Raw genomic sequence first — 15,465 nt, forward strand, 5'->3', positions numbered from 1 at the left:
AGAGGGCATGAAAGGGGAAGAATATTGTACAGTCCCAAAGTCTTCATCTGCAAACGGTGATCACTGTTTCCAACTGACATATAATTTAACCCGACAAAACGTGGATTAGTCCAATCTTTGTTGCTTTACCAGGCTTCAAACCATAATTTTTTTTTAAGTCAGTTAGATCAATTGGATTGTGAGGTGATCTTCTCAGAATTGGAGAATGTCTTATCTCTGGCTTGCAGATGTTTCTAGCATTTAATATGTGTGAACAAAAGGAAAGGGTTCATGCAGGAAGGTGAGCAAATGTTTGCAAAAATCTATAGCCACAACAAAGGAATCTGTTTTGAGCAGCTAATAACCAATTATCAACCAGTTCATAGGACAGTTTTCCCAATATGATGAATGACAACCACACACAACCCTTGCTACAATAAGTGCTACACTAAGGACTTTCCCAAACATGCTTCCTGCTGTTGGTTGTTAGGTTGTCAAATGTTAAATAAAGCTACTGCTATATTTGTTTTCAAATTCTAATTCGTGTTGTTTCCCCGTTTGAGGTTGAGGATTTTTTTTTTAGATAAATTTAATTCCACAGTGTTGGAAACATCCAGAATGGACTTAATGGAACGAATGGCCTCCTCTGTGCTGTAATGACTCTAAGACTCTGTAACTACAACAGGATTGAGAAAATGAATGTGGAATATTGTAAATTGCAAAGAAAATGAATCTTATTAAAAGAAAAAGAGTGGGGCTATCTGTTGTATATTGTTATACTATCTGTAAAGTGTTAGGAACTAATTTGCTAGGAACTAGTTGTTATGTGTAAGTGTTCCAGTGGGGGGGCTACATTCACAGCTGCACTGGGGAGTCATGTTATATGTAACACAAAAAACAGTTAAACCAGGTTCTACAGCAGACAGCATGGTGCTGGAATAAACAGATTGACTCCAGCCTTTCCAAGTTTAAAATGTGATGATTCCCAATATCTGGGAACCAGAAAACAATATAAAGGTGAAACATTATCATTAGCGCCGGAGAAATGGGACATTAGGAGCAATTGGCATAGCGCAGATCAAATGAAAACTTAAACCATCCGTTTTATTTGCTGCTGCTCTTCCACCCCTCCTTTTACAGGGATGAGGCTGGAGAACCATGGCCACAGTGGCAGACAGGTTCATTGTTTTTAATAAACAGTGCTTGAAATATTTTTTAATAGAGGTCAGGAAAGTCTATTGCAAAATAGATGTCATGTAATGTTCCAATTGCTGATTTCTGGAAACACTACTGATGATTTCCTGGATATTGATATTAATTAGGAACAAACCTGGTATATCTGTAACCAATATATGCCCATGATGTTCCTTGTTAAAGTGCTGGCACTGTGCTGGACAAACATTCAGTTTACAATTTGTACCTACAATAACTACTTGCATTTATATAGCACCTTTTTAAAGTAGTAAATGTCCCAAAGTGATTCACAGGAGCGTAACCAGACAAAAATAGACACCGAGTCAAAGGAGGAGATATTTGAGTAAAGTTTTGATCAGAGTTAGGTTTTAAGGAGCATCTTACAGAAAGAGAGAGGCTGAGCAGTATAGCGAGGAAATTCCAGTGATTGTGTCCTTGATGGCTGAAGGCACAGCCACCAATACTGGGGCGAAGGAAGTGGGATGAAAGAGAAGCCAGAGTTGGAGGAAGGCACCATTCTCAGAGGACTGTGGGGCTGGAGAAGGTACAGAAATTGGGAGGGATGAGGCCTTGGAGGGTTTTGAACACAAGGATGAGAATTTTAAATAAAAACCGAAAGTGCTGGAAATACTCGGCAGGTCTGGCAGCAACTGTGGAGAGAGAAACAGGTTTAATGTTTCAGGTCTGTGACCTTTCATCAGAACTGGCAAAGGTTAAAAATGTAACCAGTCCCCAATCACTACCATCCTCCTCCGCCTGGCTGAACTTGTTCTCACTTTGAACAACTTCTCCTTCAAATCCACTCACTTCCTCAAATAAAAAGGTGTTGCTATGGGTACCCGCATGGGTCTTGGTTATGCCTGTCTTTCTGTGGGACATGTCGAACATTCCTTGTTCCAGTCCTACTCAGGCCCTCTCTCCCAACCCTTTTTCTGGTACATGATGGCTGTATTTGTGCCATTTCCTGCTCTCGCCCTGAACTGCAAAACTTCATCAACTTCGCTTTCAATTTCCACCCTTCTCTCACCTTTACATGGTCCATCTCCGACACTTCCCTTCCCTTCCTCGACTTCTCTGTCTCCATCTCTGGTGATAGGCTGTCTACTAATATCCATTATAAATCCACCGACTCCCACAGCTACCTCGACTACACTTCCTCACACATTGCCTCTTGTAAGGATTCCATTCTCCCAGTTTCTCCGTCTCTGTCACATCTGCTCTGATGATGCAACCTTCCACAACAGCACTTCTGATATGTCTTCCTTTTTCCTCAACTGAGGATCCCCCCCCCCCACTGAGGTTGACATGGCCCTCAACTGTGTCTGACCTCTGCCCTTACCCCTTCCCCTCCCTCCCAGAACCGCGACAGGGTTCCCCTTGTCCTCATTTTCCACCCACCAGCCTCCACATCCAAAGGATCATCCTCCGCCATTTCCGCCACCTCCAGCTTGATGCCATCACCAAACACATCTTCCCCTCCCCTCCCCTGTCAGCATTCTAACGCGACCGAGGGACCATTCTCTCTGCGACATCCTGGTCCTCTCCTCCATCACGCCCAACATCTCGTCTCCTTCCCACAGCACCTGCCCATGCAATCGCAGGAGGTGTATATTCTGTCATGTTACCTCCTCTGCTCACCATCCAAGGCCCTTAATACTCCTTCCAGGTGAAGCAATGATTTACTTGTACTTTTTTCAATTTAGCATACTGTATTTGCTACTCACAATGTGGGCACCTCTACATTGGGGAGAACAAATGCAGATTGGGTTATCACTTTGCGGAGCACCTCCACTCAGTCCACAAGCATGACACCCGAGCTTTTGGTTGCTGGCCATTTTAATTCACCACCCTGCTCTCATGCCCACATTTTTGAGAAAACAAAATACTGCAGATGCTGGAAATCTGACATAAAATTTAAAGTGCTGGAAATGCTCAGCAGGTCTGGTAGCATCTGTGTTTAGAGAGAAACAGAGTTAACGTTTCAGGTCTGTGACCTTTCTGTCCTCGGCCTGCTGCAGTGTTCCAGTGAATCTCAAAGCAAGCTCGAGGAACAGCACCTTAACGTCCGATTAGGCACTTTACAGCCCCCTGGACTCAACATTGAGTTCAACAATGTCAGGCCATGGCTGCCATTTTGATTTTCTTTACCAGGTACCAGTCTTAAACTTGTTTTTCATGGTTTTGCTTTTGGACAGAGCTGTTCATTATTCTGCCATTAACACTCTCTCTGGACAAATGCTTTGTATTTTACTATGGCTATTACCACTCCCTTTGCCTTTTGTTCTATGACACCTTTGTCTCTATGCCCCTCAACCTTTCACAGACCTTCCCTTTTGTTCTTCTTAATTCCCTCCCCGCCTTCACTTGCTCAAAACCTATTACATTTCTAACCTTTGCCAGTTCTGATGAAAGGTCATCGACCTGAAACGTTAACTCTGTTTCTCTCTCCACAGATGCTGCCAGACCTGCCTAGTATTTCCAGCACTTTCTGTTTTAATTTCTACATTCTAATCTCATTAAAAATACTTAATGCACTCACAGTGTAAATTGTGAATGACCCCATTAGGCAGTTGGATGTCAGGCACTGCTGCTGTTACTTTAAAAGTTAGCTGTTCGATCATGTTTGCCAAAGGTTGTGCTTGGAATTTAAAATGGAAATCCAATCATACTAATTGTAATGGTCATTTGAATGACGGATTCAGTACCAGAAACTGAACTGGAGTAGCCATATAAATACCGTGGCTACAAGAGCAGGTCAGAGGCTAGGAATCCTGAGGCGAGTAACTCACCTCCTGACTCCCCAAAGCCTGTCCACCATCTACAAGGCACAAGTCAGGAGTGTGATAGAATACTCTCCACTTACCTGGATGGGTGCAGCTCCAACAACACTCAAGAAGCTCGACACTATCCAGGAAAAAGCAGCCTGCTTGATTGGCACCCCATCTACAAAAATTCACTCCCTCCACCGCCGACGCACAGTAGCAGCAGTGTGTACCATCTACAAGATGCACTGCAGCATTGCACCAAGGCTCCTTAGACAGCACCTTCCAAACCCACGACCTCTACCAACTAGAAGGACAAGGGCAGCAAATACATGGGAACACCACCACCTGCAAGTTCCTGCTCCAAGTCACACACCATCCTGACTTGGAACCATATCGCCGTTCCTTCACTGTCGCTGGGTCAAAATCCTGGAACTCCCTTCCTAACAGCACTGTGGGTATACCTACCCCAAATGGACTGCAGCGGTTCAAGAAGGCAGCTCACCACCACCTTCTCAAGGGCAATTAGGAATGGGCAATAAATGCTGGCCTGGCCAGTGATGCCCACATCCCATGAATGAATTAAAAAAAATGGATGGAAAGGCTGGATTTACAGAACTTAACTCGTGAATGTGAGGATATATCACTTAAGATATAAATTATAGATAGCAAACCACACAAAGTGCTTTGCAATAGCTGCTTCAGTACTGCCTGTTGTTTAGTGCAATCACATGTGAAATTCCTGGGGGACAGTAGTAGTTGCCAGTTCATATTTAAACTGCTTGTTTACATAACAGTAGCTGGCTGCCAGACAATTACAAACAAAACTGCATCACAAAATTTAGTGCATTACAATTTCTTCCAATAGTGAAGGTAAGCCAATGAATGTTAAATACAATGTCTATATTTTACCTTTTCATTTTAGAGTACCAAAATCATTAAGAAAGCATCATTTTTGAGGATAGAGTAAGCTTTGATTCCAAAGTGGTAGATTGCTGAGGTTCATAACTAAAAGTTACTTGACGATTGCTACAATAACTAACTGTAGAATCTTTATTATTATTAATCAACGCAGCCAATCTTGTAAACATCTTTCAGCAGTAGCAGCTGTCACGAGATGTGGCTTAGCAGTCCAGGTTCCAAGAATTAACACTTTCAAAAATTATGAGCAAAAATACTACGATCAAAAGTCCCTGTTATTATCAGTTTCAATGAATCTTAAAATTTCTGAGATGTTACTATTAGCTGCTGGCAGCCAGCATGTCTATGTGTAGCCATTAATGCCTGTTGTACCAAATTAACTTGCAAGCACATATCAACAATTCCATTGAGTTGAAGAGCCACAGTCTTCAGTCATTCTGGGACAGCAATGTCAATAGGCCCAGAGCATAAATCATGGCCAAGGTTTGCAAGATTATTTACTTTGCCCATTTGCTTTTGCCAAAGCATAATTCAGACTGCCGCAGATACTGCTACCATCAACACTGTTTTTGTTGATCTCCCTTTGTTATGTCACCATTTAATAAGCATTAGTGTTCCGATCCCTCTTTATTCACACAACTGTAATTATTATGAAGAATTGCATTTGATATTCATGGGGGTTGTTTGTTTTAGAGTTTGAATATTTTGTTCAGGAGCTCCTCTGATGGTTCAATGCGTTTATGGTGAGTTGCTGAGTCCTATAAATCAGAAAGGTCCAAGGGTCAGTGCTGAGAGCTGATCTTGGCGAGATTCTTTCTGTAACCTTACACAGGGTTAACATTGTGGAGGGGAAGAATTAAAATTGGTAAACTTGTAAGAATGTTTAATTGAATTTCATTTTCTTCTTATTAAAATTTAGTTAATATAATGAAAATATTTACATTGTGCAAAGGATTTTTCTAGTTAATTGAGAACTTGAATTTGCATCTAGTTACTGCCATTACTAAAACTATATGTGATCGAAAGTTGACAACAGACATTTATTGTTCTGCCCTTGATTGTGTAATAAAGGCACTACATTGCACACAGTGAAATGAATAACCTTGTCATGTCAGACTTTTGCAAGACATGTGTTACCATTCACATGATCAATTATGATGTGTTCCATCCGCTGTAGGTCACGAGGAGAGATGTACTATAATCACATTAGCTTTGTCTTCAGATTCAGTGATGTTAGTGCAATAGTAGCATTTCCATGCACAAGTCGTCACCATTTTGAAATCGAGACTCATTGATTGACTCCTTGTGTAGTTCATCATTTTTACGAATACCTCGAAACTGTGGAACTCCTCTCAGCCTTTCCTTTCTCCTACAATCTCAGGCTTTTAACACCTGACTTTGCCATCTCTTGGCCACTACTTGATTTATCTCAGCTTCTGTTCTACCCTTTTCAACCTTGATGGTGTTCTTCACTATAAGATTTAGCTCAAAACCTTAGTTTTGTTTAAAAAGTATTTACAAAATCGGGTGAGATGAAAAGATTGGGACTTCATGTAACTTCTATGATCAAGGATGGCAATGCCAAAAAATGTGAAACATCACTTGGTGGCTTCCTGCTTGTCTTTGATATTTTCCCAAGAACTTCTGTAAGATTTTGATTTTCACAAGAACACAAGAAATAGGAGCAGAAGTAGACCATATGGCCCATCGAGCCTGCTCCGCCATTCAATACCATCACGGCTGATTTTAGGCTTCAACTTCACTTTCCCACCCACTCACCATATCCCTTGTTTCCCTGAGAGACCAAATTATCAGTTGATCCCAGCCTTAAATGTATTCAATGATGAAGCATCCACAACCCTCTGGGGTAGAGAATTCCAAAGATTCACAACCCTTTAAGTGAAGTAATTTCTCCTCATCTCAGTCCTAAATGATCGGCCCCTTATCCTGAGAATGTGCCCTTGTTTTAGATTCCCCGACCAGCGGAAACAATCTGTCAGTGTCTACCCTATCCAGCCCCTTCAGAATCTATTTACTTTATATAAATCCTTAGGTCTTACTGTACTATACTGAGATAACTCAAACCTTCCAAATGTGTATGTACAATGTATGCAAAATGTGTATCAAATCTACATACTTTTTCCTCCAAAAGTTTTAAAACACTTTCCAAGGAAAGTTCTTGTCCTAGAACTACCATGCTGTATGGACCAAGATTTTCATTATTGACCTGATACGTTGGAAAGAAAAGAAAGGCTTGCATCTATATATAGCGCCTTCCACAACATCAGAATGTCCCAAAGCGTTTTACAACTAGAGTTGTCATTCTTTGTAACAATTTTTAATGCTGTTGCTCCTTTGATTTAGTATAAAAGTCACTTGTCTCCATGTTAATTGTATATTAATTGTGTTTGATTGTATGCAGGTGGGGGGCATTAATTGCGGTTTCACTTGAGCACATATAAAGAGACGCTTACTTTAAACAATGGTGTGATTGAGTTTGGAGGTGAATGCTTGTAATGTTTCACTCTAACTAAATGTAAGACTGAATAAAGGTTGGCTCCAGTACCACATTGCAGGACGTTTATTAGTATTTGTTAAACAAGTAAAAAAAGCACAATTAATCGTGAGATTAAAACTGAATTCTTACCAGATGCCTGAAAAGGTGATGGTACTTACAATAGAAGAATACTTTTAATAAGTAGTTTTATTGAAATTTTGTTCAGATGTTTGGGTAACTGTGTGTACAGAATTTGGAACTACTTTATGCATGGCTGTTTCCTCCCCTAAGCTGGAATTGAAATTAGCAGATGTGTGTCAAAGACACCAGTTTGAAGGGCATAAAAGGTACTATTGGCAGGTTTTTAAATCTTCAAGAGTGTTGTTGCTCATAATGGCTTGGATTTTGCAGTCAGTGGTGAAGGAAGGGTGCTGGCCTTGCATTAGATTGCAGTTGCTCACAGACTTTTTGCAGGCTTTTGAGCAGCAACTTGATATTTAGAGATGATTTTCAGTGTGGCAACTTCTACAGGAGATCTGGGACTTTGTATGAGCAGGTTAAAAAACAGTGTGAGTTTAAACCAGGAAATATACATTTGATTATTTTATTTCATTGTAAAATCATGTACAGAGATTGACTGAGAGTGTGTGAGAGTGACTGAGAGTGTGTGAGAGTGACTGAGAGTGTGTGGGAGGGAAAGATGGAATTGAAAAAGATGAGACAGAAAGAAAACATTTTTAAAATAAAATTTTCAGAGCCAGAGAGGTTGTTTGGCAGTAATTAAGACTCAACATGCCATTAAACATTCACTTGCTCTTAAATGCACCAGTCCTAACTTTTTCTGGAATGATTAGTGGGTAAGTACAGCAACTTCATGTTTGTGAATCGATTTCAATGCTGAGACTCTTGGTGAGAAACCAGTGAGCTAAGCTTGTGAAGGATCAGTAGCCTCTGGATTTTCCCGTTTAACAGCACAGTGTGGACTCCGGAAGCTGCCGACTGATTTGCTGCATAATAACAGTGAGCACTGATACCCTCTCCGTTATTGTTAATGTAAAACCTGGGCCACATTGTTTGTCTCACTTTTCAAACCCCCTACTACAAGAACAGTTTGTGCGGTTACAGAGCTGTGGTAGAAAACAAAAGAATTAAGAACTCATACGGGCCCCATTGAGTGAGGCATTATGAAAGGATGTCAGCACAGCAGTTTGTTGTGGAGGACTCCTGAAAAAGCAAATGGTTGCAGTTTCACTGCTATTCACTGCATCATTGTGTTGGCTGGACAGTCGGATATTGGAAAAATCTAGAAATTAATGTGATTGGAGCTAACAGTGAGTCTCATCCATGATAGGTCACAAATGCTGATAGCAGTAAAACTTTATTTGCATTGGTCCTGTTTCCTTTGGTCTAATAAAGATTTTTGGGATGTGGGTTACATGGTTACATTTTATATCCCAATTAATTACTAACTGCGACTATTTTTCAAAGCCCCACTGCTAGATGGATATGTTATAGAGCAGCAGCTGTACAGTCTCCATTCTGAATTCCTGATGTTCTTAGACAAGATAATGATACATTTGAACACCAGAGTGAATTTTAGTTGAAACTTCTACTGCAAAATTCAAATTTAACTTCTCAGTATATTTTATAAGACTTGTAGGTTGTACAATTTGATGAAATTGTGTAGATACTATTAGTGCTTAAACAATTTTTGTAGGAAGAGATATCGACCAAAAACATTGGAAGACACACATGGAAGTTGGGGAATACACATGGAAAATATTTGGATTTTAAGCCAAATGTTTTTTTAAAATTGTTCATGTTACACGTGTACAGTTTCTCTAGTCAAACTACAGCTGTTTGCTACAGTACAGTCATGGTGTGCTGTCCCCTGGTGTTTAGTTTAGTTAACAGTCATGGGTGTAACATTTTATAATCAATAATCATGGACATAGTGTGAATACTGTGGACACAACGGATACAATATGCTCAATTTTACCAACCCCCCGATGTCGGGGGTCATGGCGGGGGCGGGGGGGGGGAGTGAGGCCTTAAAATACTTGCACAAGCGGCCCGTCATGACTCCTGACACAAGAAGCTCCTGCTGTATTTTACCAGCGGTGGCGAGGCCTCAGTATGGCACCACCCCGCCCCCCCTCCCCCATCAGCGGGAAGTGGGGCCTTCATTTAAATATTAAAATTAATTAAAACAACATGCAAATCAACTTACCTTGTGCCGGTGGCAGTCCCATGCTGATATTACGGCCGCCAAACGAAAGTCCCGCGTCAACGGAGCTCCGTTGAGGCGTGACACTGGTGGTGGGGGGGGGGGGGTGGTTCGTGGTAAGGGGAGAACTATTGTAATTGGTTGTGGGGATGATGGGAAGGGGTTGAAGGTCAAAGGTTCTGAAGTTAAGGGGAATGTTCACAAAATGAAAAGGTGCTTTTTGGAGGGGGGGATATGTCACTGTAATACATGAGGATTCAGTAGGGGAGTGTGGGAGGGGGGAATCTAAGTTGAAATAAAAGTGTTCGGCAGGTTCTGGTGAAGTGGCACCTTTAATTATTGAAATGGAATTGAAGGGCTTGAAACCCTTTAAAAATGGCACTGTGCCTGCACGGTGGCGCCAGACGCCATTGCCAGGGACGGAGCAGCCGCCCCCTCTATGTCATCGGGGGCAGCTGCTCCGCCCCCTCCATTTAAATGAGCCCCGTGCAAAATATCATGGCGGCTCAGCGACAGCAAGCGGACTGCCGAGATGAGAGCACACCGCTGCGAAGTGTGGCACGCTCATAAAATTCAGCCCAATGAATAGAGTAATGTACTGTGCCTTATGTAAGATTTGTTTCAGAATGTTGGGTTTAAAGATCTATTTTTAGTTATTACTCTATGCTCTACATCACCAAAAGTAGAATGGAATATTTAGCATCTTGAGGTCACTGCAACACTAACTTTACTTCAAAGTCTGAAACAACTAGTTACAGTAAAAACAAAACCACAAAAGAAAAGGTGGGCAATGACAGTACATGATTGTTACTGAGTTAATCTTTCCAATTCACGGTCATTTTGAGTGCAACACCTTCATTTCAGAACAACCAGTGGCATTTTTCATAGACCTATAATTAACATTTGCTGTCATATTTTGTATATGCCCTAAAGCTTCTCAGATATAAATACGCCCCTTAGCCCCCATTCAGTGTTACCATGCATTATACCGACAGCCCTTAGCTGACTCTTCCTCGGTTTAGAAAGCCTGCTGGTGGAAAGCATTCTGTCTCTCTGCTGCTCAAGTAGAAAATCTGCAGCAAAATAAAATCTGCATGTACAGACTAATAAAACAAATCTATTTGTTTTTAGGCCAATGTCTCTGTGTCCATATAAACTCAGAAACCAGTTCCAAAGGGTCATTTGTTAACCATTTCCAAACCATAGGGAAGGAAATTAGTGGAAGGAAAATTGGGCCAGTTTCTTTATAGGCACCTGTTCTGACCAGTCCAATTTTCAGATATTCACCTTGCTCAGGTTATCCAATGCAGTTGCGTGCAGAGCCAGACAAATCTTCCCTCATTTCTTCCCTTGTTCAGTGCCCATTCCCCCTCTGGTTAGCCAGTGGCACCTGTATCTGGGCTGGATTTAATGGGTCCCCTCCTCCAGAGACTGGTTAGGAGGTGGGGGAATACATAGTATTGCGGCGGGGGAGGGGGAGGGGGTGTAGGGCCTGTTGCCTTCCTGTTGCAATGCAAAGAAGTCGGGGGCAGGATAGGCCAACGACAGCCTTCCTGCCCAGAGGCCAATTAAGACCCTTAAGAGGCCTATTATCAGCCATTAGTCTTCCGACCACTGCTGGGATTAAGCCAGCGGCGGGAGGTGCCTCCGCCATGTGAGGCTATCTCTCCGCAAGCTTAGGTGAGGGGGCCCCTCCTCCATAGGCAATCTGTGTGGCCCATGGAGGGCCCCCGCCAGCAAACAACCCACTTCCCTGAATCCCTCTTCCCCTGCTCTCAATGCCACCCCCTGCCAGTCTGGCCCCCTTGATCCCACTTCACTTACCTTGGGTCCGGGTCTCCAGCGCTGGGCCTGGTTCCAAGGCCTCTCATAATACCAGCAGTTGCCACCACTCCTGGTGGCGCCGCCAATACTACTGAGCTGCCAGCCCTCTGATCGGCCAGCAGCTCTTGGAGGCGGGATCCTCGTCTTTAACGGGCTGTTAATTGCCCAGGCACCGTAGAATAGCACCAGGAGTGGAGAGGCTTCAAAAGACCGAGGCGGAATCCCCACCGCCTTTTCATCCCGGCGCCGGGAGCCCTGCCTGCATGACTAAATTCAGCCTGGATGTGTGCAGTAAAATGACAGGCACATTATAGAGAATACCCCCAGTGTGTCATGCTAACTTCTGCTAATACTGGATGAAAAAAAAATTTCAGCTCATAACATTCTAGAAAGTTTGTTATACCCATCATAATTTAATTACCTTTGTTTTAAAATTTAATTTAAGTGCTTTTTTATTAAGTGAATGAGCTTTAGTTACTCACGCCTCATAGATGTAGACTAGTTGCTTCATGTCATTATTCAGCCATTGTTTTCTTATTAATGACATGATGCTGTTTAAAATTATTACTTTTCTTTATCATGTATAACACACTGGTGCAAACAAACAATGGTACAGCTAACACAAGGAGAGGCTCTGGACTTTTCAAGAGGTTAAAGGCTAATCCACAGCAAATGTCCTAAGATTCAATGTAGTATTGTAACTATTTCACTACAGCAGTACCATTGCTACACAATTACCATTCAACAGCTGAGCCTGTTACACAAGCAAGCATTTATTTTTAAACATATGGGCGGATTTATTGCACATGAGGGAATAAGTATGATGCAAAGCTTATTGTAAAAATAAAGTGTTGGAACGAGAAAAAGTAATGGAAATCTGAAAGGGAAAAGTTGTTTAAAGATTTGAGGTGAAAATTTCCATTCATATATTAGGCTGCTTTCCTTGGAGGCTGGCCTTAACTGTGTCTTTCCAGCATTTACTGTTTGATTTCCAGTTGTTTTTTTTTATCTCCTAAAGGTTTATTGCTAATAGGCTAACAAAAGTCAAAAAGCCATTCAGCCTATCAAGCTTGTTGCTCTGGTGGCTCTCCCACTGTAACATTTGGCCTTTTGAACAACATCGATGTGTTTGACTATTAACCTGCCTCATCGATTGTTCCAAGAAATTCTTCCTAATATCTGGTTTAAATCTCTATTTATTATTAATCTAGTTTAGTCCAGTGGTCCTGCATTCATGGTTTAATTCAAAGTCCTGCATCTATAATACATTTTTAAATAATTCATAGATCTCAAGGCTTTCCTTTTAGCCACCTTTCTAGACTGTAAAACTAATGCTTACCTAATCTTTCTGACGCATAAGGCAATGAGGGGAGAAAAAAAGAATGACTAAGTAAGTGGCCAGGAAACTCATTCATTTGAATGAGTACTTTTGGATTTTCTGAAGTCTTCTAGAATTCTGAACTCCACTTATCCTGAAATAGTAAAATGTTGTTTATTTCCCTAGGTAATCACTTGTTTTGGCATTTCTGTGAGCCTCTGCAGCTACGTTGGATTTGCGGTCGTAGCCTTACTGGTTGAAATCAACTCAATCTTCCTCCACCTGCGACAGATTTTTCTGATGGCCAATATGCGCAAAGACACTTGCTTCCGCATCAACAGTATCATCAATCTGGGAACCTACATTATCTTCCGCATCAGCACGTTGGCCTGGATGACACGCTGGCTGGTCTTAAATCGCGATAACATCCCTCTCATAACCTATAGCATCGGCAGTGTGGGGATGGCCATCATGACTCTGATGAACACTGTGCTCTTTTACCGACTACTAAGAAGTGACTTTCTCCAGTCTAGCAGAGAAGGGAAGAAGGAAAAAGAAAAGTGAAGTTGAAATGGTGTCCCATCCACAATACTGGTGCTTGGATTTATGAACAAAGAGCAGAAGATTTTAGATCCTTTGAACGGGACTTTGAATAAATTCAATTAATTTGGAATTCTGGATAGCTTGATGGGCTTAAATGTATACATATTTTTGAAATCCGTACCTAATATTTTAATATGTGCTTTTTATCTAATAATATTTTGGACGATATTTTAAAATGAAAATGATACAAAATTTTGCAAAATAATCTTTTTATACGACATGTCATTTTAAACAAATGCCATTAAAAGTGCTACAAAGTAAGAGTCCATAATCTTACACTACCTCGCTTCAAACTACACTGGGCAAGTGTTATGTTATCAGGCAATGTTGTTTAACTCTTGCAGTTATTGTCACTAAACACATCCTGAGGGGATTCATTTAAATAGTTTCATGTTGGCTTTGTTTGATGCTGAAAAATCAATTTGGGAAATTGTAAATTCAGATACCTCCAATTGTCAGTGACTCAGTTAGCCTCCAAAATCTGTTGATTCAAACATAATTATACTGAACAATGAGGACTGGGGAGTGAGACAGTAGCCTATCAAAGGTATTCTGGAAATAATGAAACATTTGATGATTGTAGTCAAGTGCAGTGCTTATTTACTAAACGTCTTCATTTTATATAAATGTTTGATAGGGAGTTACTTCATTTTATATAAAGTGATGGCATGTTTTAAATAGCTATACAGAAATCCTGTGTTAGTGGTGGTTCAGTGTGGGACACAGTCTAAGCAGATACAAGATACAGATATATAATATATATATATATAATTTCATCTTAAATGTACATAGATTCAAAAGCTAATATATTTATAATGTATCTACGTATACAACTAAACTGTTTGAAATTGTCAATAACCACATACTCTAGTCTTTTTAACTGGTTTTACAAAAAAAAATTGTTCAGTTATTTTAAAACATTTATACAGTATTCAGGCTCAGACAATAGAGCTTTCAGTGTGAAGAGAATAATTACTTATTAATGTTACTGAAAAATGTCAGTTTTTCTTTTAATGGGAATTCATTTTATTTGCGCTAAATATTCATATATTTTATTCTGTGGTAAAATGGGTGTCACTAGTTCAGAGACTGCTTTTTGAGTTTTTTTATTTTTAATCTTTTGGTTCACTGTTAATGTCCAATGTGTAGAACATAATCAAAAGAATATTAAATGTGAAACATTTGTTTTAAGGAATTTGTGACTATTAATTTTAACATAGTTATTATGAAAGCAAGCCTTAAATATTGGCTGGACAGTCACTCCTGGTCAGACCAGACAAGTATCTGCAGACTGTTGCTGTGTGTTCTTGTTACCCTCAAATGATCAAATTTGATGTTAATATTGAATTTTCAGATTTTGCATACAGTTATGAATTTTTCTCAATGTAGCAAGTCTGGAAACCTTATTAGATCATCTCTCTGCTACTTCATGGTCCCTCTTTATTGATTAAAAATGTTACAAAAAGTGTGATGAAGGACTGGTTCTTGTTATATGATTATCTAAACTTTGGGAATGGCTCTAGATCCTATCAACAGGATTGAAATCTATTCTGTTTCAGGTTTATGTGTTTGTGGCATGGTGGAACCAGTATGCATTTCAGGTTGAAATTAAAGTGGAGAAAGGGAAAAAGTAATAATTTGCAAGGTGTAAGAGACCCTTCATGTGATTGTATTGAATCAATTAGAAACTACCACACAGCAACAAGCTGTTTGACTCAGCCAGCCTGTGTTCCAGTTGTTACGTCAATATGCTTTGTTGAATGATAATTTTCTTTAATCCACTGACTGGAGATCTAAATTTATTTTTTTTTTAAAAGACATTTTTAAAAGACCAGCGAAAAGGATGATTTTTTGCTGGCAGCTTGAGTTGGCTACCTACTTTGCAACACTGCATCCTACACTGCAGGAGGGAGACAAAATGTCTGCTAATTCCCCAGCAAGTGCTAAGACCCAAGAAGTTTAAAGGAACTATGAGTTCTTTTCAGCAAGCAAAGAAATACTGCTGTGTTTGAATCACTGAGTGACTGTCATGTGACAAGCCCCTCCACATCTGTGGTTTTTAAGGTGGTGTTTTTCCCTGTAGCAGAGGAGAAGCAATTGGATTCTGACATGAGCCGACCCTAAGTGGGGGGGTCTCTGT

General features: G+C 40.6%; 1 protein-coding gene across 1 annotated transcript in view; it reads left to right on the top strand.

Annotated features, from left to right (window-relative positions):
- tlcd2 (TLC domain containing 2) overlaps positions 1-14,793 on the top strand; it is an 82,533-nt gene extending 67,740 nt beyond the window's left edge. Inside the window, exon 4 of the mRNA XM_068009971.1 lies at positions 12,909-14,793. Coding sequence (XP_067866072.1) covers positions 12,909-13,286 — 378 coding nt within the window. The 3' untranslated portion in view covers positions 13,287-14,793. The remainder of the gene's footprint in view (positions 1-12,908) is intronic.
- The last annotated feature ends 672 nt before the right edge of the window (positions 14,794-15,465 follow it).

This window comes from Heterodontus francisci, chromosome 30 (assembly GCF_036365525.1).
Source record: "Heterodontus francisci isolate sHetFra1 chromosome 30, sHetFra1.hap1, whole genome shotgun sequence".
Classification (NCBI taxonomy): domain Eukaryota; kingdom Metazoa; phylum Chordata; class Chondrichthyes; order Heterodontiformes; family Heterodontidae; genus Heterodontus; species Heterodontus francisci.